The sequence below is a fragment of the Pituophis catenifer genome, unplaced genomic scaffold (genome assembly GCF_029215685.1).
Source record: "Pituophis catenifer annectens isolate HBS135680 unplaced genomic scaffold, rPitCat1.0.hap2 SCAF_8, whole genome shotgun sequence".
Lineage (NCBI taxonomy): Eukaryota > Metazoa > Chordata > Lepidosauria > Squamata > Colubridae > Pituophis > Pituophis catenifer.
Genome location: NW_027256888.1, coordinates 66,932,376 through 66,957,109, shown reverse-complemented (window position 1 = coordinate 66,957,109; position 24,734 = coordinate 66,932,376). Strand labels below are relative to the sequence as shown.

Here is a 24,734-nt window from a genome sequence, read left to right as displayed (position 1 = left end):
CACCCCTAGGTGATCACATTGTCCAATTATGAGACGTCCTTTTGTTATGGGAACAGTCCATCTCTTTCTCCAACAACTACAGTGGTGACCTTGATAGTTTCCATGTCTCTCACACTCTTCACATTCCATTTCCCCTTTCCTTCCCCCCAATTCATTGACAAGTTGAAAAGCATTAAGGTTTGAAAGAATCAAAACGCTTCAATCTTGACATAAACAGTTTCTGAAAACAAAAATGCTGAATTCAGGAGAAAGACCCTTGATTTTACTCCTCTAGAATCTCTGAAACCATCAAAACCCTCCAAGGGGCTTTCTAGAATCTTGTGTCCAGTGAATTGAGGCTGGTCTCTGCCATGCTGCTCCCTGATAACTCAATCCAGAGCATTGTTGTATAATTTCTTGTTACATCGGTGCTCTTAAGGAAGGGATAGATGAGTTAATTGAACTCACCCACAACTGTGCCCTGTTTCATCTTTGGCCTGTGCAGGAGTGAAATGCTACTGGTTTGGACCAGTTCACCTGGTCGTATTTTATTACCGGTAGTAATAAAAGCTACCGGTTCAGGCAAACCAGTAGTAAAAAAAATGCTACCGGTTCAGATGAACTGGTAACTCTGATGATCAGCTGTGCTGTGCAATATATATATAGTCATTTTTATATCCTGCCTTTCTTTTAAGAAGGGTAGTTTTACACACTTCTCTTCTGCTCAGAAACAATTTACTGTGTATCCAGAGGTAGAATAACTGTGAATGTTTCAGTCCTGGGAGAAAATAAAGGAGTGTTAGAAAGTGATTCTTACCAATCCTAACATTAAATTGTTCTCCTCAGCTAAGGAGAAGGAAAACTAAAGTCAAAATTTTGAGTGGCTCATGGAATGATTTTCCATCTTTTGCTTTCAGATGTTTCTGGTTTTTGATGTTTTAAGAAAAAACTTGAGAGCACTTTGGTTTTCTGAATTCACCTCTATATTACCCAAATCATTTGATCTGCAGCATCAAACGCTGCCAGAAAGACAAATATTCATTCATAGTAACCTCACTTTTCCATTAAAAGCAGCTTCTAACCACACAAAGAGATAGTTTGTTGTTAGTTGCGAAGTCGTGTCTGACCCATCGTGACCCCATGGACAACTCCAGGCCTTCCTGCCCTCCACCATCCCCTGGAGACCATTTAACCTCACGCCGACTGCTTCAGTGACTCCATCCAGCCACCTCATTCTCTGTCATCCCCTTCTTCTTTTGCCCTCAATCATTCCCAGCATTAGGCTCTTCTCCAGTGAGTCCTTCCTTCTCATTAAGTGGCCAAAGTATTTGAGTTTCATCTTCAGAATCTGGTCTTCTAAAGAGCAGTCAGGGTTGATCTCCTCTAGGAGTGACTGGTTTGATCGCCTTGCAGTCCAAGGGACTCGCAGGAATCTTCTCCAGCACAATTCTCAGCCATTCTTATGGTCCACCTTTCACAGCCATACATTGCAACTGGGAGAACCATAACCTTGACTATTTGCACTTTTGTTGGCGGGGTGATGCTTTTTAGTATGCTGTCTAACTTTGCCATAGTTTTCCTCCCCAGGAGCAAATGTCTTTTAATTTCTTGGCTGTAGTCCCCATGTGCGGTGATCTTGGAGCCCAGGAAAATAAAATCTGTCACTATCTCCATTTCTTCCCCATCTATTTGCCAGGAATTGAGAGGGCCGGGAGCCATGATCTTAGTTTTCTTAATGCTGAGTTTCAAGCCAACTTTTCCATTCTCCTCCTTCACCCACATTAGAAGGCTCTTTAGTTCCTCTTCACATTCTGCCATTAGAGTGATATCTGAGGTTGTTGATATTTCTCCAACTTGTTAATTAATTCCAACTTGTGATTCATCTAGCCCTGCCTTTCTCATGATGTGTTCTGCTGTAAGTTAAATAGGCAGGGCAACAGTATACAGCCTTGCCGAACTCCTTTCTCAATTTTGAACCAATCAGTGGTTCCGTGTCCAGTTCTCATTGTTGCTTCTTGACCTGCATATAGGTTTCTCAAGAGACAAATAAGATGGTCTGATATTTCCATCTCTTTGAGAACTTGCCACAATTTGTTGTGATATACACAAGCAAAGGCTTCAGCATAGTCAATGAAGCAGAAGTATATGTTTTTCTGGAACTCCCTAGCTTTCTCCATGATCCAGCGTATGTTGGCAATTTGATCTCTAGTTCCTCTGCCTCTTCGAAATCCTGCCTGCACTTCTGGTAGTTCTCGGTCCACATACTGCTGGAGCCTAGCTTGTAGGATTTTGAGCATAATTGTTAGCATGTGAAATGAGTGCAATGGTGTGGTAGTTTGAGCATTCTTTGGCTTTGCCCTTCTTTGGAATTGGAATGTAAACTGACCTTTTCCAATCCTGTGGCCACTGTTGAGTTTTCCAAATTTGCTGGAATATTGAGTGTAGCACTTTTACTGCATCATCTTTTAAGATTTTGAATAGCTCAGCTGAAATACTGTCACCTCCACTAGCTTTGTTGTTGCTCAGATTTCCTAAGGCCCATTTGACTTCGCATTCCAGGATGTCTGGCTCGAGGTCAGTGGCCACCCCATTGTGATTATCAGGGACATTAAGCTCCTTCTTGTATAGTTCTCCTTTGTAATTTTGCCACCTCTTCTTAATCTCTTCTACCTGGCATTTTGGTCCTTTATAATGCCCATCTTTGCATGAAACGTTCCCTTCATATCTCCAATTTTCTTGAAGAGATCTCTGGTCCTCCCTATTCTATTGTTTTCTTCTATTTCTTTGCACTATTCATTTAAGAAGGCATTCTTATCTCTTCTAGCTATTCTCTGGAATTCTGGATTCAATTGGGTGTATCTTTCTCTTTCTCCCTTGCCTTTCACTTCCCTTCTTTCCTCAGCTATTTGCAAAGCTTCCTCAGACAGCCATTTTGCTTTCTTGCATTTCTTTTTCTTTGGGATAGTTTTAGTTGATACTTCTTGTACAATGTTGTGAACCTCTGTCCATAGTTCTTCAGGCACTCTGTCTATCAGATCTAATTCCTTAAATCTATTTGTCACCTCTACTGTATATTCATCAGGGATATGATTTAGTTCATACCTGAATGGCCGAGTGCTTTTCCCTACTTTCTTCAATTTAAGCCTAAATTTTGCCACGAGAACAGGGGTGAAATGCTCCCGGTTTGGACCGGATCACCCGATCCGGTAGCGATGGAGGCGGGTAGTTCGGAGAACTGGTAGCAAAAATCCCCGCCCACCTCCCCATGCCCAGCTGAGCCGCACAATAATCAGAGGCTTTTTTTTTACTTTTAAAAGCATTTTTTCTACAACTTTAGCCAAAAAAATGCTTTTAAAAGTAAAAAAAAGAGCCTCTGATGATCGCGTGGCTTGTCAAAGGCATTTAAAAGAAAAAAAACCTTTTTTTCTTTTAAATGCTCTGATGATCCCAGCTGAGTTCCCTGATCGGCAGAGGCTTTCAGGGAACTCAGCTTGGATCGTCAGAGCATTTAAAAGAAAAAAAGGGTTTTTTTTTCTTTTAAATGCTCTGACGATCCAAACTGAGTTCCCTGATCGGCAGAGGCTTTTTAAAAAGCTTCTGCCAATCAGGGAACTCAGCTTGGATCATCAGAACCTTTTGAAAGCATTTTTTTTACAACCTCTTAGCTGAAGAGGTTGTAGAAAAAATGGTTTTAAAAGTAAAAAAAAAAAATTGGCCACACCCACCCAGTCACATTATCCCTCCTACCAAGCCACGCCCACAGAACCGGTAGTAACAAATGTTAGATTTCACCCCTGCATGAGAAGCTCATGATCTGAGCCATAGTCAGCTCCTGGTCTTGTTTTTACTGACTGTATAGAGCTTCTCCATCTTTGGCTGCAGAACACATAGTCAATCTGATTTCTGTGTTGACTGTCTGGTGATGTCAATGTGTAGAGATGTTTCTTGGATTGTTGGAAAAGAGTGTTTGCTATGACCATCATATTCTCTTGACAAAATTCTATCAGCCTTGTGCCTTGCCTCCAAGACCAAACTTGCCTGTTATTCCAGTTATCTTTTGACTTCCTATTTAGCATTCCAATTCCCCCATGATGATAAGGACATCATTTTTGGGTGTTAATTCTAGAAGATGTTGTAGGTATTCATAGAACCAGTCAACTTCAGCCTTTTCAGCACCAGTGGTTGGGGCATAGACTTAGACTACTGTGGTCTGTGATGTTGAATGGTTTGCCTTGGATTCAAACTGAGATCATTCTGTCATTTTGGGGATTGTATCTGTTGTGGCTCCGATCACTGAGCCTGTGTTATCAGCAGGAGAAGACTCCGAGAGTGAAGGAGAGGAGTTGGCAAGGCCTCCCTCTCCAGGACCCTCCTCTCTGGCAATGCCTCCGGTGTCCTCCGAAAGCCAAGAGATAGGCCCGGGGCGAAGCACTTCCACGCAGCCACAGGTGGACAGTAATGATGATGATGATGATGAGTCTTGGCTGGATCCTCGACAGCGTCGCAGAGATAAGCACGCGCAGCAGAGGAAGAGGTGTGCCAGGGATTAGGCTGAGTCACTGGACCACACCCCACAGGGTATAAAAGGGGGTGTGGTGACCGTTCAAGCTCTGTGATGAGCAAAAACTGATATTGAACAAACCTCTCTGCATTGCTGGACTTTTTGAGTATTCCCTTGTTTCTTGTGTGTTGGCTTTGAAAAACACTCCCTTCGTAAGTAAAAGACTCTTGGCAGCCAGCCACTGGGTTGCTGCCAATTCTGCTCTTAGAGAAACCTTTGCCGGCTGGTTTATTTCACTATTGACTGTCTGTGGGGGTGCGTGTGTGAGATGGAGACAGAACAGTATCCCAGTACTGCAGTTCCTATTCTTTTATTGACTATGCCGGTTACTCCATTTCTTTTGAGGGATTCTTGCCCGCAGCAGTATACCTGATGGTCATCTGAATTAAATTCACCCATTCCTGTCCATTTTAGTTTGCTGATTCCTAAGATGTCGATGTTCAGTCTTGTCATCTCTTGTTTGACCACGTCCAGCTTGCCTTGATTCATGGATCTTACATTCCAGGTTCCTATGGAGTACTTACAGCATTGGACTTTCCTTTCACCACCAGATACATCCACAGCTGAGCATCCTTTCGACTTTGGCCCAGTTGCTTCACTCTTTCTGGCGCTACTAGTACTTGCCCTCTGCTCTTCCCCAGTAGCATATTGGATACCTTCTGACCTGAGGGGCTCATCGTCCGGCATCATATCTTTTTTCCTTTTGGTACTGTCCATGGGGTTTTCATGGCAAAGATACTGGGATGGGTTGCCATTTCCTTCTCCAGTGGATCACGTTTTGTCAGAACTCTTTGCTATGACCTGTCCATCTTGGGTGGCCCTGCATGGCATAGCTCATAGCTTCATTGCGCTATGCAAGCCCCTTCGCCGCAACAAGGCGGTGATCCATGAAAGGGAGAAACAGATGGTAAGATCAACATTAACATTGCTATAAAATACAGTCTGATAAATCAGTGCAGAAAATTGCTATTAAAAATCCATTTTATTTACCATATTCTCAGAAAAGATAGATAATGTTGACATGCTACCTAAAATTAAACAGATTAGGTGCCAAGATGAACATATTTGGGAAGGTATGTCATAACTGAAAAGGCCCTCTCTCAATTTCCAACTGCCTAGCATATGGAGGAAAACCCAATTATAGAAATTCAAAGCTGATCATGCTATAATTATTGTGAGTTCATATGGGAATCTTTCCTCAACATGGGAGATAATCAGAAATAGTGATGAAAAGGAGCCCAGGAATGATGATGGGAAGAAGACAAATTTTAATGGATGGATAGACATCAGGTATCTAAGGTTATCACTCCAGACCAGTGTTTCTCAATCGTAATTACTTTAAGATATGTGGACTTCAACTCCCAGAATTCCCCACATGACATGCTTCAATGGAAGTTGAAGTCCACGAAAAGTTGCCAAGGTTGAGAAACACTGCCTTAGACTTTGTAAAATCCAAATATCTCTGGGAATCAACCTTTTTGCAAGTAAAAAGCACACTATATTTATTTCCCCTGCTTCTTGTCCAACCTGGCCCCAGAGTGGGGAGGGAATGGGGATTTTGCAGTATCCTTCCCCTGGAGTGAGGTGGGAATGGAGATTTTGCAGTATCCTTCCCCAGCCACGCCCACTAAGCCATGCCCACAGAACCATTAGTAAAAAAATTTGAATTCCACCTCTCTATATATGTATGTATGTATGTATGTATGTATATGTATGTGTGTGTGTGTATATATATATATATACATGCATGTTAGTTTACTGTTTTCTTTTTTTAATATTAACTCTAATTTCAAAACTCTAATTAACTACAGAAAATAACAGAGAAATTAGAAATGTTTACCTCTTAAAAGTATAAACAAAGGAAAACTCAGTATAATCTATATTTTAAATGAGAACTTGTTCTCTACAGTACTTATAATGCCTCATTATAGTAACATAACATATATTACTTATACTTTCCTAAACCTACTTTTCTCTGTGTATTTTTATTCTCTTGATAATATATGAAAAATACACAATATGTCTTTGGGCAGCAACTGATATACAAAACAAAAGTTGTGAATTCTAATTAAAATGGGGGTGGGCTCTAAATACCAAGGAACCAATGCTCTGTGCTTCTTGAGAAACAAAGCACAAGTGTCTGCAGAGATTTTAAACATCCAAACATTTTAGAAAATAGATGCCAGCTATTTTGTGAGTCCTGTGAGCATGATGTTTCATATTAAAAAATTGTTCATTTTTTATTAGTATAGAGAGACATAACCCAATTCACTTATCTTACCACGTATGCAGTGATGCTATTTTACATGTAGGAAATCCTAGGTGCATGGGATCTGCCTATGTGGGCAAAGAGAACAATAATGTGTAATAAAAGGAGATCTCAATTCAGAACACTTTGCTTAAATGGTAGAACTACTTATACAAATAATGTCAGTGTATAAACTTCTTTAGCCTAAATTCGTACCTGATGTTTTAATGCTGCGATGATAGCCATATTTGAATGGTTTGAGTGAAGCAAGAACAATGTAAGGGACAAAGTTATGACAGAAATTCATTTTTTAAAAAATAGAAATGAATTTAAATAAACACTGCTGATTTTTCCCTGTTAATTTATCAACTTTTCTTGAAAAATGAAAATTCACATTTGGAATCCATAGCAATAGCATTTAGACTTATATACTGCCCCATAGTGCTTTACAGCACTGTCTGGGCAGTTTACAATGTCAACATATTGCCCCCAACAATGTGGGTCCTCATTTTACTAACCTCAAGAAGGATGCAAGGCTGAATCAACCTCAAGCCCCTAAAGCTGTATCAAACTCAAGGTTGTGGGCAAAGTTAGTCTGCAATAGTGCTTTCTAATCACTGCAGCACCAGGGCTCTTGTTAAGGGAAGAGGACATGTGTGTCTTAGAAGCCTCAAAGACAGCTTGGACAAGGACCCTGGAAAATGTACAGAAGTACAAGTGGAAGAGGCTGTGGCTCTCTTTAGATCCTGGTGGATATATCTAGGCAGGAGTGTCAAACACAAGGTCCATGGGTCAGATGTGGTCGGATCCAGCCCCCAGACCTGTCCTGGAAAATATCAGAGGCCGGCCCTACTGCTTCGGCCCGGTCCACCCAATGCAAAGAGGACACATCGGGCCAATGTGGCTGCGGCCTGGTCTACCCAGTGCGAAGAGGAAACATGCCAGCAATTTGGGGAGTGGTGTTAAGCTGGCCACACCCACCCAGTTGGCCACACTCACACAGTCGACCATGCCTGCCTAGCGCCCAAGGTCAACCACAGTCCTGATGCGGACCTCAATGAAATTGAGTTTGACACCCTTGATCTAGGGTGTAAAGGGAGAAGAATCATGCTGAAATTAAGAATGTCATAAACAGCTTCATGTGTTAACAGTTGTCCCGTGGAGAGCTGAGGTGGATTGTTTTCCTTCACACCTGTATAGGTGGTATTCCTCAGTCTTGGGTTCTCTACCAGAGGCCTGAGAGATTGAGGGTTCTGTGTAGGATCTTAGCTGCTCCTAACACTGCCCTCTTCTAAACAGATAGCTCTGAAGTTATTCCTAGAATCTGTTGGAGCTATTCTCCCAGTTAAGGAGTCTCAGGCCTAATGTATTATTTAATTGATTCATGAATAAATAAATAAATATATATTCACCTATCCATCCTCAAAGTTTTACATCAATAGGAACGGCTAAATTTAGGATTAGTCCGAAAGCTTGGAATACAAAACTTCTGGCCCCAGTGACCGACCCAGATTGGATCCTGCAACATTATCCTGGGACACCTATATTCACCTTCATTTATCCGACTTTCTTAAAAATTTGCTTTTCCATTCATAGCCAAGTCAATATCTGCTTCTCAATATTATATATACTTTTAATCACTTTCTTTTCAGTTGAATTGGTTTGTAAAATGACTAATAAATTCTCTGAAAATTTCATCTCTAATTATATTGCTGCTCCATAAAAACGGTTTATATTTTGTAAAAACTGGTCACTTTGCTCTCCATCTTGTGGCTATTTGAAATGATACAGACTAAATGATAAGACGGCTTTGTAAGCTGAGAGAAGCCATTATCTATGGTACATTAAGGATTAATCGACCAGAAATTCAGGATATTACACTGGACACAGCTGATGCCAGGTGTTATTTTGTTTTCCGAAAAATCTATATTTCATAAAGAACAAAAATAACAGATGGCTTCAGAAGTCTATGACAGTCTATGAAGAAGAATAAAATAGACTTAATGTAGTCAAGATGATTTATGTTTAAAATTCATGGCTCTTCACATTTATTTGCTGGACCATTAAAGAAATAAAGGCATAGTATTACATCTGACCTACTTGTGGAAAATTTAAATATAGGCATGTTTAAGTAGCAACATTAATCATTATTTATACTTTAATCTATATCCATTTTTCATAAATTATATTTATATAATCAGCTAAGAAAATGTTAAAGTAACTTTGAATTACAGCCAGTCTTTTGGTTATTTTATTTTCTTACATATGATTATTTGCATTATTTTTTTTTATAAAAGATGGACCTTCAGCATCATAGATGTGGACAAAGATTGTCATGAATTAATATGGGACTTAATCATGTTCTTCCCTGCCAAAATTAAAAAAAAATCTAAATAAATTGAATAAGTTTTCTGATTAACCCTTTGATCTATTCAGAATCCAAGTTAAAGTAGGGCAGGGGACGGGGTTTAAAACACTTTTTATTTATTTTAAAATATCAAAAAGCAAATAAAAGACTATAGCAAAGGAACAGGTCTGACTGGTAATGTTCTGTAAAAAGCAGCCCACTACTCACTAGGTTTAGAGGTGTGGTTTAGTAGCTTAATGACACTAGAGATTGTCTCTGCTCTGGCTGCTCAAGTCTTAGTACCACATGGCAGGATGAGTTCCCGTCACTTGCCTCAGCTTCTGTCCATCAAACAATTTGAAAGCATGTTTTATGCAAGTAGATAAATAGGTACCATTTCAGTGAGGAGATAAGTTGATGCTCTGTGTAGGCAGTCAGATTCCTGATGGCTCTGAACCTTCCCAGTTCTGGGAAGTGCCCATTTGCAAGGCAGCTCCAGGTGGCCTTGGATGACCCTGCAGGAAGAACCCCTCGTCTTTCTCTCTGGTGTGAAGCCAACTTGCCCCCCTGTGATGCACCTTGGGAAGTGTGCAAGCATGTCCTACAACAGGGCTGTTGACTTGGCAAGCCAAACTATGTTTTGCACTTGCATTGTGGTCTCCTGACTACTGTAACAACACTGATAATAATAACAACTTTACTAGGTAGCTAGTTCTATGATTAAGCCACTGTAACTGGTAGGAAGGTTTTCTCTTTTCCGTAACATTCAGTTAGAAACTGCTTTTCTGCAACTTAAATCTATTATATATGTCCTAGTCATGAAAAGACTTCATATCTTTTTCATGATGTCCTTTCAGATATTTGAAAGGCAACATCACATCTCCCTTCAGTCTTAGCTTTTCAAGGCTAAGCATGCCCAATTACTTCCATTTCTCTTCATAAATCTTAATTTGTCCCTGATCGTCTTCACTGCCTTTCTGAATCTGCTGAGGTATCTCTGAGTCCTTCTTGAAAATCCTTCTTAAAACCCAGACCTAAACAAAATGCTCGAGACTTCATCTGATCAATACAGAATAGTAGGAAGCTATCATTTTCTATAGTTTAGAAATAAAACTTTTCTTACTGGTACCTTAAAGACAGCTTTTTGAACATTTTCTTATTTCTTATCAAGAATTTATTTCTATCTCACCTTTATTATTTTTATTATAATTCAAGTCAGTGAACACATATCATCTTTTTCGTTGAATCAGCCCTTATCCACGGGTGAAATCCACTTACCTTCGCTACCAGTTCGCAAATGTGAGTGCACACATTTGACTCTGCCACGCATGCGCAGAGGGTCAAAAACGGGTGCGATGATGTCTGGGTGCGTGGGCGGAGCCTCCTGCAGCTGGCGCTACCAGTTCGCCCAAGCTGGATAGAACCAGTTGCATTTCACCACTGACCTTATTCCTACTGCCCAACTATCCTGCCAACTGTATTTGGAGGACAAAAAGTGATAACACCATCCTGTTTTAATCCTATGCATACTATCAAAGTGAAATCAAGACAGATTTTGTTCTGTTTCCAAACCACACTTATCCATGTGAGATCATCTCAAGCATTTTTTATCTCTTTGGGTTATTTTCAGGGGCGGGTTCTAAAATTTTTTATTACCGGTTCTGTGGGCGTGGCTTATTTTGTGGGTGTGGCTTGATGGTCATGTGACAATTATTTAGGATTTAGCGGAGGTACTGGTCTACCACGCTTTTAACTGCTTGCAGAGCTGTACCAATCTACTCATGTATTTTTGCAGGCACCGGTCTACCCATTTGTTTTCTTTTAACACTGATCAGCTGTAGGGCAGCCCTTTGAAGCCCCGCGGCAAGAGTTTAAACAGTTTTTTTCCCTCTAGCCGATCAGCTGGGACTCAGGAGGCAGCAATAGATTGGGGGTGGGGCCAAATAAAAGGTAAGAATAACATGGGGGTGGGGGGGCAGGGGGGCAGAACCGGTTTGGTGATGTCATATCGTCACCGCTACCGGCTTGGTGGAATCGGGCCGAACCGGGAGGAACCCACCACTGGTTAGTGTACTTCCGTTGTATTACAAGACAACTCCAAGTTTGTTTTTCCCTCAGAAAGCTTTCTACTTTTTCCTGTGTTTTTTTTTCTTGTGTTTTTTTTTTTTAAATGTGGTAAACCAAAGTACCTTTCTGCCAATAATCTTAGGAAGAAGGCTTATCACCATCTGGACTGATGCAGGATTTAAATTGGGTTGAGGTGGAAAAGGAGAGGAAAATAGGCCTTTTTTTTTTAATCGAAATGCATATTACATACAATATAAAATAGATTACAACAATCTTATCAATTAATAATAGTAATGTATTAAAAATTATTGTGGTTGTTGAAGCCATCTGAGATTATCTGAAACTTTTTGCTATTCAGCGATTAATTCTTCAGCACTGCCTTTAAACTGTTATTGTTTTTCAAAACAGTCAGTTTGAGATCCGTCATATATTGTCCTTGGAGATGGAAATGCTCTGACATTACTTTGTCCTGTATGCTCTGTCACAGAAGAGACTTGTCTTGTTCATCATCTTATCCTTTCTCTCTGTCTTCTCTCTCTCTCTCTCTCTGCTTTCAGTGCGCACAGTATCTCTCCTGCTTATTTTGCTTCTTTGCCTTCATATCTGCATATGAAAAAAAAATTAAATAAACTATAAAGTGAATTTCCTTTGGGTTCTTCTTGGCTATAGTTTCCATTAAGCTTTAAGTCAGCAAGTGTCAAACTCAAAACCCATGGGCTGGATCCGGCCCGCAGGGTGTTTAGATTTGGCCTACGGGCCCATCCCGGAAACAATGAAGGACCAGCCCATGGTGCCTCTGCCAGTGAAAACAGAGCTCAGGAGGGCTGCATGCAGCCTTCTCTGGCTCCATTTTCAGCCATGACGGCCTCCTACAACCCTCTGCCAGACAAAATGGAGCTCAAATGGACGCTACGCATGGCCTGCCCAGGCTCTGTCTTTGCTGACAGAGGGCTGCAGAAGGCCATCATGGCCGAAAACAGAACATTGATGAGTGACGTTGAGCTGGCCATGCCCACCCTGGCCACAAACACCCAGCCCCCCAAGGTCAAACATAACCCTGATGCGGTCCTCAGTGAAATCGAGTTTGACACCCCTGCTTTAAAAAAATTGTAAAGCACAAGCTTTTTGGATATTGATAGATATTTCATCTTATTATACTAAGTGTATCCCACACCTTATACCTTACAGCAGGTATTTTTAGTTTTCCAAATATTCTGCGCTTTATCTTACAGGAAATCAATGATGGGGACGTACAGGATCTGGTGAGAAAGTCAATTGGAAGATTAACAATTATTCGGCAGAGCTTTCCTGTACCACAGAACATCAGTCAGCGCTGTTTCCGTGGGAACCACCGAATATCTTCATCACTTTGTGACCCGAAAGACCCGTTCTCTCAAAATATGGAGGTATCTTCTGAGCCTATTGTATAATCATTACTTAGGTGGATGAAGAAAGCTTTTTATGTAATGAAATTTTTACCCATCTTATGCACTTAAGTAGATGTTCGTAAACCCAAACAAAGAAATGCATACATAAACACACTTACATCCCCTACATAGTCCATAATGAAATCCCATATATTCACAGCTTTCTGGAGATCAATATCTGTATTCATTTGTTTTGCAACTATCCTTTCTCAGAAAATCTGCTGAAAAGGGCCAGACTTTTTAATTAAAATGTGATTTCTCATCCTGAGTGCCATTCAGCTGAAATCTCTACCCTTATAATATTAAGTGAATGATGCCAGACTACAAGGGGAATGAATGAATAGAGATTTGTTCAAAACCATAAGTCATCTCAAGGTGAAAATTCCAAAAGAAAACAAAAGAAACTCTGAAGTCATGTATTTTTTAAAAATGCTTTTCTTCTTTTTCTGCACACCAAAAGGAGTTTTGCACACCATGTCCACTTATATCAGTCATCTCAAACTTGTTTTCCTGAAAAAGGGGTTAACAATATCAATCAATGGTTGACAGTTAACTCTGTGAATTTATAGATTTTAAGGATATTTTAAGGCGTTAGATATGTTTTTACTACACTATTTTAAATATTTTAATTTTTAATTTTACTTATTTTTACATAAGCTATGAAATGCAACATCCAGAGTTATTGTATAACTTAAATACTTTGCTTTATATAGTAATCAAGAATAGATATGATCAGCTCATTATAGATGGACAGTCCTGCCAGAAATTCCCAAATGGAAATTTGTTGAATGCAAAATGTAATAGATGGTGATACATAACATGACATATGGACAGAAAGTCTTGGAATATAGCACATGCCATTATTCCAATCTTATCCAGCTGCACTGCCTCAAATCAAAGGATGATAAAAGTTTCTTGCAAAAAGAGGAGTATCAAAATTCCTAACTAGTTTTCAAAAATCCTTTTGATGTTTTATGACGGGAGGAAGGGAGGGAGGGAGGGAGGGAGGAAGGAAGGAAGGAAGGAAGGAAGGAAGGAAGAAGTGAGGGAGGGAAGGAAGGAAGGGAGGGAGGGAGGGAGGGAGGGAGGGAGGGAGGGAGGAAGGAAGGAAGGAAGGAAGGAAGGAAGGAAGGAAGGAAGGAAGGAAGGAAGGAAGGAAATAGATTAATACTTGTCTTCACAACCTGCTTCTTGATAAGACAGAAACATGTGGAGTAGACAGCAACATCACCAGATGGATTCATAACTGCATGACAAACACACTCAGCATGTAGTACTTAATGGAACTACATCTACATGAAGGGAAGCATGAACTTGGGAACGGGTTGGATTAGAAGACCTCCAAAGTCCCTTCCAACTTGTTATTTGGTTGTTCTGTTCATTCTAAATCCCGAATTTAATTATCCTTTTTGCCAAATCTGTAAACCTAGTTTTAAGTTTAGACTAGGTTTGAGACATAATTTGGGGGGATTCCACTAACACTTTTTCATATCTGTTTTCATAACTATTCAATCTTAAGTATCCATTTCATTTCTCTCTTCTCTCTTATGCATCTGTTATGTCTGCTTCTAAATTCTGGAATGTTCAGTACTTATAACTATGCTATGATAGTATCTATATATCTATATCTATATCTATATCTATATCTATATCTATATCTATATCTATATCTATATCTATATCTATATCTATATCCATATCCATATCCATATCCATATCCATATCTATCTATCTATCTATCTATCTATCTATCTATCTATCTATCTATCTATCTATCGAAATACTAACTCTGCTGGCAGATCTTTTCAGTATGGTAAATATAGACAACATATGACAAAATAATCACCGTGTCCAGCTAATAGTAGTTTCAGCTGTTCAGTTGTGCTCTGAGATAACTAAACCTGGGACATATGGTGAACTAAACCAGTATAATCCCAAGCAATGTAATCAAACATAGCCAAAGGAGATTGTTACCAATCCTATCTTTAATCATGGCTAATTTCCACACTAAAAAAAGAATCATTCTATATATCTATATCTATATCTATATCTATATCTATATCTATATCTATATCTATATCTATATCTATATCTATCTATCTATCTATCTATCTATCTATCTATCTATCTATCTATCTATATTCTCTCTCTGTCTGTCTCGAAGTGTTTGAAAAAGCAAACATAAAAATTGGTCAGTTCATTGGCTATTCTATTCCATTCTATTCCATTCCATTCCATTCCATTTCTTTCCATTATCCTCTTTCTTCCACTTTGAAACCTCTGGTAAAAAAATGCACATTAAATCAATTGCCTTTTGCTGAATTATACAGGACATTAAGCAACCACTTTTGATTACATATGACCACAATAAATATATGAAGCAGAATTCCAGTTCCCAAAATATAATACACTTTGAAGTTATTGTGATTAATACAGTATTCTAAAGTCACAGGGGGAAAAATTGAAATATAAAAATTAATGTAAAATAAATTAGCATACATGAATTCCTGGTGATTAACAGTGACACAAGTGCTTATCTACAACATACATAAAGACTTAAAATATCTATTTCTTGGCTCTAATTTTTTTTAATGTTGAATGAAGAAATGTAGGTAGTGCTCAACTGACAACTATAACTGTGCTCCTAAATTGAGGCATCACATAACCAGACCCAATGTTTCCACATTTTTTGCAGCAGTCATTAAGCAAAAGCAGAAATACAGAAAAAATACAGAAATACTGTACCTGTTAGGAATATTAATCTGAAACATGAAACTCACAGAGGATGAAGTGTAGAAGTTTATCATACATCCTCCTTAACTGTATTTGGAAATCAGAAGGATGTCCTTGTGCAGTTAGGACTTATACCTGGAGAACAAGCTGTCAGCAGTTGTTCATTCATAAGTATACAGACATTTATCAAGACACCATTGTTCTGACCTAGGCCCCCTTAAAAAGCAGGAAGCAGAGTCTTCGTCCTGGCAAAACCTCTTTTATTTACACGACTGTGAATTACTTTCATTCACAGTCAGCAAGGCTTGTCCAAACCGTTTTTCAGAGGAATATTTATCAACACACCTTTATCTTGCTTGACAAGCTGCCACGTAACTTGTTTCCAAACGCAGTGTAAGGCAAAACTTGTCACAGAGTCTCATAGAGTCACGAACAGAACTTTCCACTCTTGAAATTAACGAATGAATGAATTGTTTCCTGCAAAAGGCCACTCCCCGTTCGCTCCTCTTTTGTTTCCTATGGGAGGGGCCAATCATCTCCAAGATGTGGCTTTACTCCCAAGTCGACCTTGCTTTCTGAGTTGTTCTTGTCTTCTGGCAGCTCTGTTCATGCACACGCTGGGAACGGGCTCCAGCTGTTCCTCTGCCTCACTGCTGTCTATCTCCCTCTGTGCCTCCGATGCAGGGCCCTCATCTGAACTTTCCCCAGCCCCCAGGACTGGCCCATGTTCCTCCTCAACCTCCTCACTGTCCGACTCTGCTGCCAGCTCCACTGGCCACCAGCAGGCCACAACAATCATAAAAGCCTTGATATGCATGGAAATAACCCTTGGATTGGAAAAATGTAACATTTCAAGTTGCAGCCAGGAACATGCCTCGACTTATGAAATGCAAACTGAATTAACTAGTAATCACATAATAGCCTCTGGGCCCGAGTGGTTTGTAAAATGTGAGGCAATCTATTGTGGTGGTATTACATTTAAGTTCCTGAAAGCTTGAGTGGTGACAGCTGAGACAAAGTACCTCTGAATTCCAGCATGCCAGCATGTGGGTGCTAGTTACTTATAATCAATTCTTAATCTCTTTGACAGATTACCAACCTTTACATATACGATACCGTGTTGTTGCTGGCAAATGCTTTTCATAAGAAGCTGGAAGACCGAAAGTGGCACAGTATGGCTAGCTTGACATGCATTAGGAAGAATTCAAAACCCTGGCAAGGAGGGAGATCCATGCTGGATACAATCAAGAAGGTACTTTAAATCATGATGCTTGGGTTTCAGCAGGAGGTCAGATTTGTATAGTGTTAATGGATTGCATTTGTTGATGAAATACGTATGAGTTTTGTTAAGACATATGCCTTTCTCTATCATGGTTGATGAATTCAGAAGTCGTTCATCTCTTTTATAACTTTCAATGGGTTCGTGTGTGAGTGTGAGTGTCTGTGTGTGTGTGTGTGTGTGTGTGTGTGGCCAGTAGACGCTCCTATAGGATAGTCAGTATAGCAATATGCCTCATGAATGATCTGCACAGGTCTAATATTAGACCTGTGCAGATCATTCACGAGGCACATTGCTATATTACTATCCTATAGAAGTGTCTAAGGGATGCGGTGGCGCAGTGGCTAAGACATTGAACTTGTCGATCGAAAGGTCGGCAGTTCAGGCATTCGAATCCCTAGTGCCGGGTAATGGGGTGAGCTCCCGTTACTTGTCCCAGCTTCTGCCAACCTAGCAGTTCGAAAGCACGTAAAAAATGCAAGTAGGAAAATAAGAACCACCTTTGGTGGGAAGGTAACAGCGTTCTGTGCACCTTTGACATTTAGTCATGCCGGCCACATGACCACAGAGATGTTTCCGGATAGTGCTGGTTCTTCAGCACCGCCCCCTAGAGTCGGGAATGACTAGCACATATGTGCGAGGGGAACCTTTACCTTTATAGAAGTGTCTAATGACAATATATATACACAGAGAGAGAGAGAGAAACCCACACCAGAGGTGGGTTTCAGCAGATTCTGACCAGTTCTAGAGAACCGGTAGCAGAAATTTTGAGTAGTTCGGAGAGCTGGTAGTAAAATTCTGACTGGCCCCGCCCCCACCTATTCTCTGCCTCCCAACTCCCAGATGATTGGGAGGAAATGGGGATTTTGCAGTAACCTTCCCCTGGATTGGGGACGGAATGGAGATTTTACAGTATTATTCCCCTGGAGTTGGGTGGGAATGGAGATTTTGCAGTATCCTTCCCCTGCCACGCCCACCAAGCCACACCCACAGAACTGGTAGTAAAAAAAAATTGAAACCCACTACTGACCCACACATACGAGAGAGAGAGAGAGAGAGAGGGAGAGAGGAAGAAAGAGGATAGATAGATAGATGATAGATAGATAGATGATAGATAGATAGATAGATAGATAGATAGATAGATAGATAGATTGAATGATAGATAAGACCTGTGCAGATCATTCACGAGGCACATTGCTATGCTGACTATCCTATAGAAGTGTCTACTGGTCATGCTCCAGGGCCTAAAAGAAGATAAATACAGATAGTCCTTGACTTACAGCCATTTATTTAGTGACTGTTCCAAGTCACAACAACACTGAAAAAAGTGACTTACCACCGGTTTTCACACTTACGACTGTTGCAGCCTTCCCATGGTCACGTGATCAAAATTGGGACATTTGGCAACTAGCTCACATGTATGACAATTGCAGTGTCATGAGATCATATGATTACCTTTTGCAACCTTCTGACAAGCAAAGTCAATGAGGAAGGCCGATTCACTTATAAAACTATGCTGCTAACTTAACAACTGCAGTTGTTGTATTCACTTAACAACTGTTGCAAGAAAGGTTGTAAAAATTCACGCAAGCCTCACTTAACAATGGAAATGGTGGGTTCAGTTGTGGTCATATGTCGAGAACTACCTATAGATATTCAATTTATATTAGCATTCAGTAGGAAATCTAATATTTAGAATATATACTTTGAGTATATATATATATATATATATATATATATATATATATATATATATATATATATATATATATATATATATATATATATATGCATATATCCAACCACTTAAGGATATGTCATCCAACTGGTTATCTATCACTTTTCACAACCCAATTAAACATGGAAGTTTTCCAAAAAAGGTAAGAATTAAAACAATAAGTATAGAATGCCAACAGCAAACTCTCCATTGGCACATTCCTCAGTCACTGGTAACTCACTAGTTAAACAGGAAGCCAACTGAGTTTCTGGGGCACTAAGATCCACAAAGAGCATTTATTATTCTTTCATGTTGTTGACATCTGATCCAATTTTAGATGTGAGATGCTTAAAAATTGGCCTGGGTTTTGTTGTTGTTGCTGGTGGGAGGTGGTGTTAAAAGCCTCGGTGCATAGAGAAACATTGGGGTATTCTTGAACAATGATTCTACAAAATCTTATGAAGCTTGCTGATTTTGTTAGTTTAATGTGGTAACCAGGCTAATCCATCTTTCTGAGAAAGGTGAGCTTCAGAAATTTATGATTTGTATTATCAAGATAATTATTAAGTCGCTGAATCCTGGCAATTGCAATGTCACTGAATGATTACATTGATGTATATCTACAAAATCACAAATATTAATGCTAACTTTATTTATGAATATTAGAAAGTCGTGTCTTTTTTGATATTTTATGGATAAATTGATCTGACCCTAGAGGTCTGTTGTTGGGGATGTGAAAGTTATATGCTTCTTTTGTGACTGTTACTATTTAATTGGCTGTGATCCTAAACAATTTGCAGTGAATACTAGTTGGATTGTATGATGCAACAGAGATGAATCTGAAAAGTAGAATGAATATTTACAAGTTATACATACACGGTAACAAATTAGGAAAAGTAGGTATCTTTGTGACTCTTGGTAAAATGTTTACTAAATATAAGGAAGTAGATGCAAAAAAATTGACACCCAAATGCTGGTAGACAGTCAGTTTGTGGTATGTTATTAGGAATAAGTGTTTGTCAAAAAATTATAAAATGTGTACTTCTGCCCACTTTCTTAGATAAAAAAATAATAGTTGAATATATGAGAAGGAACCTAAACAAAGTTTAATGCAAGGATAAGGGACTATTTGACAATTGTGTATTGTAATATATAGAGACAGTTCAAGAATGAATAGATGCTAAATGAAAGGAGAAAAATGTAAGACTAACGACATTTAATTAGATTTCTTTTTCTTTTTTCTTATCCCCTTGTTTGAATTTCTTCTGCTTACTACATTTGTTCCTTGCAAAAACCTGAAAGGGAATATAGTATGATGTGTATGTAAATACACCCTCCAAATCTTTGTATTCACAAACTTTTTCACCCTATTTTCTGATATTATAAGCCTTTGGAAAGTAAGAAAACAAAAGTATCTTTTTAACTCAGGATTGCTGTTCAGAGTAATCATTAATTTCTCCCCACAATGCAGAAACAATGACCAGCCACATACAACTTAAAGGGGGAAAGAAAATGGATAACCTCTGTATTAAATGTTGAGGTACTTCATCAGTGTCATATAGAGAACAAATCACTTTTGTCTTTCCAGTTCTCATTCAGGAAAGAACGTTTCCTATATGCATTTATTTCAAAGAATACAATTGCAGTGAAATCTTCATAAGGGGAATTTGGTGCTCTTTCTTGTATCTTGCCCAAAGTCTATAAAGGAGTGAATGTCCTTTCATTGTACAAGCCTCTATAACACAGGCGTCAAACTTGATTTCATTGTGGGCCACATCAGGGTTGTGTTTGACCTTGGGGGGAGGGGGTCATGTCCAGTTGGAGGTGCCCAGAATGTACATGGCCAGCTCAATGTCACTTGTGTCTGGGCACCTGTGGTGGCCCGGGCGGCCACCCCAGGCTTCGTTTTTTGGCTGGGACGGCCTCCTGCAGCAATCCCCCTGAAGTCCGTTTTCGCTGGCAGGAGGCCATCACAGCTGAAAACAGAGCCTGTGGGGCCATTCACTACCCCCCTGAAGTCCATTTTCACTGGCAGAGGCACCGCAAGCCGGTCCTTTGATCTTTTGAGATCAGCCCAGCAAGCCAGATCTAAGCACCCTGTGGGCCAGATCCAGCCTTGAGTTTGACACCCCTGCTCTATAAGGTTGATCTGCATCCTCTCTGGCTAGGCAGATTTCAATTCATTTTCAGAGGAAAATATTTGACGAAATTCCTTCTACTAGTCTTTATATAGATTGAGAAGAACAATCAGAATTAGCACCTTTTGCCATTTACAACAATGATATAAACATTATAAGCAATACTACCCTGTTTCCCCTAAAATAAGACATCCTCTGATAATAAGCCCAATTGGCCTTTTGAGTGCATGCGCTAAAATAAGCCTCCCCCTGAAAATAAGCCCTCCCCAAAAATATTTAAACGCATGCACAGCCAGTCCCTGCCATTTCCTCTGGTTTCCTCCATGTGCCCCAAAATAATAAGATCTTCCTGAAAATAAGGCCAAGGGCTTATTCCGGGGTTCAAAAAATATAAGACAGGGTCTTATTTTTGGAGAAACACGGTAGGAAGGCAAAAAAAATCTCAAGGATTTGGAGAATAAAATACAAAAAACACGCAAATAAAAAGAGCATCTGAGAAAGAAGTTGAACTAATTGGCATTGGATTAAAATTTAGTTCTCAGGTTATGACCATAATTGAGCCCCACAACGATGGCCATAAGCCAAAGCAGGTCACCCCAGGACCAAACATGATTTTATGATTATTATTTTTTTGCAGTGAATGCCACAGACATAAAGCAAATTATGCGATCATTAAATAGAACCCATTGTTCTCAATGGAGTGGTTTTGGCTGGAAAGCAGAAGTAAATGTTGGTTTATGGCAAAGATGTCATAAACTACAGTCATGTGGACAAATGAAGAGCTGGAAATGGCCACAAATGTGGGCCAGTTGCTGAGCACTCCAAATGTGGTCACGTAACCAGGGGTAGGGGCAGATGTCAGAATTAAAAACCGGGCTATAAGTATTTTTAGGAGAAATCTAAGCAACCATTTGTAAGTCAAGAACTATCTGCAATTGTTATGCAACTCTGTTTTAAGGAAAGCATCTACAAACCAGCTACAGAGTGATGACTTTTTAATGTGAACAGAAGCAGGTGTGAATGTAAGATACCTGCACATTTTGTCTAGCAAAATGTGTGGTTTGGCCTTGCTATTTACCTGTCCAGTGTATCTGCATTGTTTTCACAGTCTCCAGGAATCCTTCTTTACAGCAAAGCTAGAAGCCTCTTAAATGTGCCAATGGTTTCATTTTCTAGGGAATGATATGTCTGATCTTCATGCAGAGTGTATCTAAATATGAAAAGGCCAATGGATAGGATCAAGCCCCCAATTAGGATGGCAAATGATTCAGCTTTCTTTTTGCTTTTGTCTTTTGTTTTTCTTTCTTTCTTTCACTCAGATTCAGCCCTCTTTTTGAGGCTCCTTTGCTTTCTTCTTTTTTTTCCCTCTCTTTCCCTTTCCTCTGCCTTTCTATCTGGATTTCTTCTTTGATGCCCTGCTGGAAAAGAAATAGAGTATTTTGGCTGAAATTCTGAACCGATTATCCACAAAGAGATTTTGTAATCAGGCTGAGTTTCAAAAGTTTTTTTTCCATTCCTGCTTCTCAATCTATGTGCCTTCCAAAAACATGGACCCAGAGAACTTCAAAGTTGATGTTGCTCACTTGCTCGTTATTTAATATTAATTGTGGCATAAGACTGGATATCTGAGACAAGCTCTACAGGATCAATTCTGCTTGCCTGACTCAGAGGGCCAGAGAATGCCTGCAAAATGTCCATGCCTATATGGAGGGGTGACAGGTGATACTCCATTGATGATCTTTGAGTAGATGTTCTCCAATGGAATAACCAATCCTTCTTGAGAGAGGATGGCCTTCACTCTTAGGACATCCCAGGAGGTGGTGAAAACTGCCTTCTCCAGAAGGTCTTTGAATAGCAATTGTGGAGCTGTGGAGCAATTGATAACAAAATTACTGTATTATATTACATTATTTTCTGATAACATTATAAGAGTGGTGCGGTGGCCTAGAGGTGGCGCTCTCACCTCACGATCAGGAGGCTGTGAGTTCGATCCTAGGTAGTGGCAGATATTTCTCTCTGTCCACAATGTGAATTTATCTGCTGAATAAAATTCCGCATTGGTGACAGGAAGGGCATCCAGCCAGTAAACACTCTGCTCCATTCAGTTACCCAGACTCTACCCCGAAAGGAATTATGTGGTCATTAAAAAGAGATGATGATTTTCTGATGTCATTATCATCTATACATTGTCTAGAGCAGGGCGGTCAACTCCCAGCCCACGGGCCGGATGCGTCACGTGCTGGCCATGCCCATGCCCGATTTAGCAAAGGGGGAAAAGTCTCAATACGTCACATGATGCCTCCATGATGACGTGAGTTTGACACCCCTGATGTAGAGTCTGATTGAATTGAAATGTCAGGAGAGTGCAAAAATGTACACATAGACGTGCATCATTGTCAAAACTTTGTAACTAAATACCTACATGTGTACTTACATACAGAAGAATTAACGTACGGTACACCAGATGCCTCTTTAAATTGGGATAAGCCAACTTCATTTTGTTTTCATTGCTTCGTATGCTTTTAAATTCTTGAACAAGAGCCAAAGTAGCTCAGCTTTCATGGATGAATTCCTTTACCAATTCTGCCTCATCATGCATTATCATTTTCCTTTCTGGAACAAAATTTTCATCCAGACTTAGAATCAAGAGATTGTTCTGACCTAGGCTTCCCAGGAGCATGAAGCAGACTCCTTGTCCTGACAAAAACCCCTTTTTATTAAGTTACTGTGAATTCCTCTCATTCACATCCAGCAAAATCTTTCAAGGGAGAATTTACAGTCACAGACCTTATCTGGCTTGGAGAGCTGCCAGGCTGATATCTTCAAAACCTGGCAAGAAATCTCTGAGAGTCACAAACCAATTAAGCAAACTAATTGTCTCCTGCAAATTCCCCTCCTCTTTCGCTCCTCTTTTATTCCCTCTGGGAGGGACCATTAATTGTCCACCTATGGCCTTACTCCCAAGTTGATCCTTGATCTTTAGCTGTTCTCTTCCATGTGCACACTAGGAACAGGCTCCAGCTTGTTGTGATCCGCCAGCAGCCTGTAGACCTGGCAGCGGAGTCAGACAGTGAGGAGGCTGGGGAGGACAACGGGCCAGTCCTGGAGTCAGGGGAAGGCCTGGACGAGGGCTCTACGTCGGAGGCAGAGATGGGGCCAAAGCCATCTGGGATTGATGCGCAGACTCCGGAACTTCCAGAGGCAGACAGCAGAGAGGCAGAAGAGGAGGAGGAGCCTGTTCCTAGTGCACGCATGCAAAGAGCTGCCAGAAGACAAGAGCAGCTGAAGCAAAAAGGACGACTCAGGAGTAAGGCCAGAAGATGATTGGCCACTCCCATAAGGCTTAAAAGAGTATCAATGAGCCATTGAGTTCTTTGTAGAAAAGCAACATCGATTCCAGTGCTTCTTGTCAGAGTCTCTTGAACTTTGTGGGGGTTTTGCCAAGAAAAGCCTTTGGCAGGTTGCCAAAGACATCAAAGGTTAGTGATAAGGCTGTAGGACTGATTATGAAGAATTTGTTTTGGACTAAGATGAGAATGAATTAATTTTCAGCTTTTTTAATAAAATAAGTTTGTTCAGGACTAAATTGTGTTTGGTAATCACTATGTGGGCCTCGGTCACAAAACAGCTGTTCTTCTGCCTCACTGATGTCTCACTCTGAAGGCCACTGATAACTGGCATACGGCCCTGGCCCCCTCTCTGCCTCTGATGCAGAGCCCTCATCTGAGCCTTCCCCAGACTCCAGGACTGGCCCACGTTCCTCCTCAACCTCCTCACTGTCCGAATCTCCTGCCAGCTCTGCTGGCTGCTGGCGGGCCACAACAGTGATGCAGTAAATGAGTGCACCATACTCCTTTACTTTCTCTGTGTGTGAGAAAGACCTTAACCCTGCAATTGATCAAAGTGGCTTGTATCAAAATGGCTGTACATTGAAATTTCTTTTTCAGACTCATTTTGATGGCACTCTTCAATTAGACAGAGTGGGATGAAATTGCCACAGCTTGAGAGCTGTCTCCTTTTCCTTTCTTCTTCTTCTTTCTTTTAGGCTGAGATATTTATTTCCTATTTCTCTATTGAGTAGAAGGTGACCTCAACCATTTTGAAGGATGAGGGATTTCTTCATTTATCCTGCACCTTTTGAAGGCTAACGCTTGCTATCTAAATCAGGGGTGGGTTCTACTTACCTTTACTACCAGTTCGCAATGGGATCACATGCGCGCGCAAACGAAGTGAGAACG

At 40.2% G+C, this 24,734-nt stretch overlaps 1 protein-coding gene across 1 annotated transcript in view; it reads left to right on the top strand.

The window, feature by feature from the left end:
• Positions 1-24,734, top strand: part of GRID2 (glutamate ionotropic receptor delta type subunit 2) — a 1,156,109-nt gene that overhangs the window by 755,305 nt on the left and 376,070 nt on the right. The window contains exons 6-7 of the mRNA XM_070948519.1: positions 12,435-12,608; positions 16,453-16,614. Of these exons, the coding sequence (XP_070804620.1) occupies positions 12,435-12,608; positions 16,453-16,614 (336 nt within the window). The remainder of the gene's footprint in view (positions 1-12,434; positions 12,609-16,452; positions 16,615-24,734) is intronic.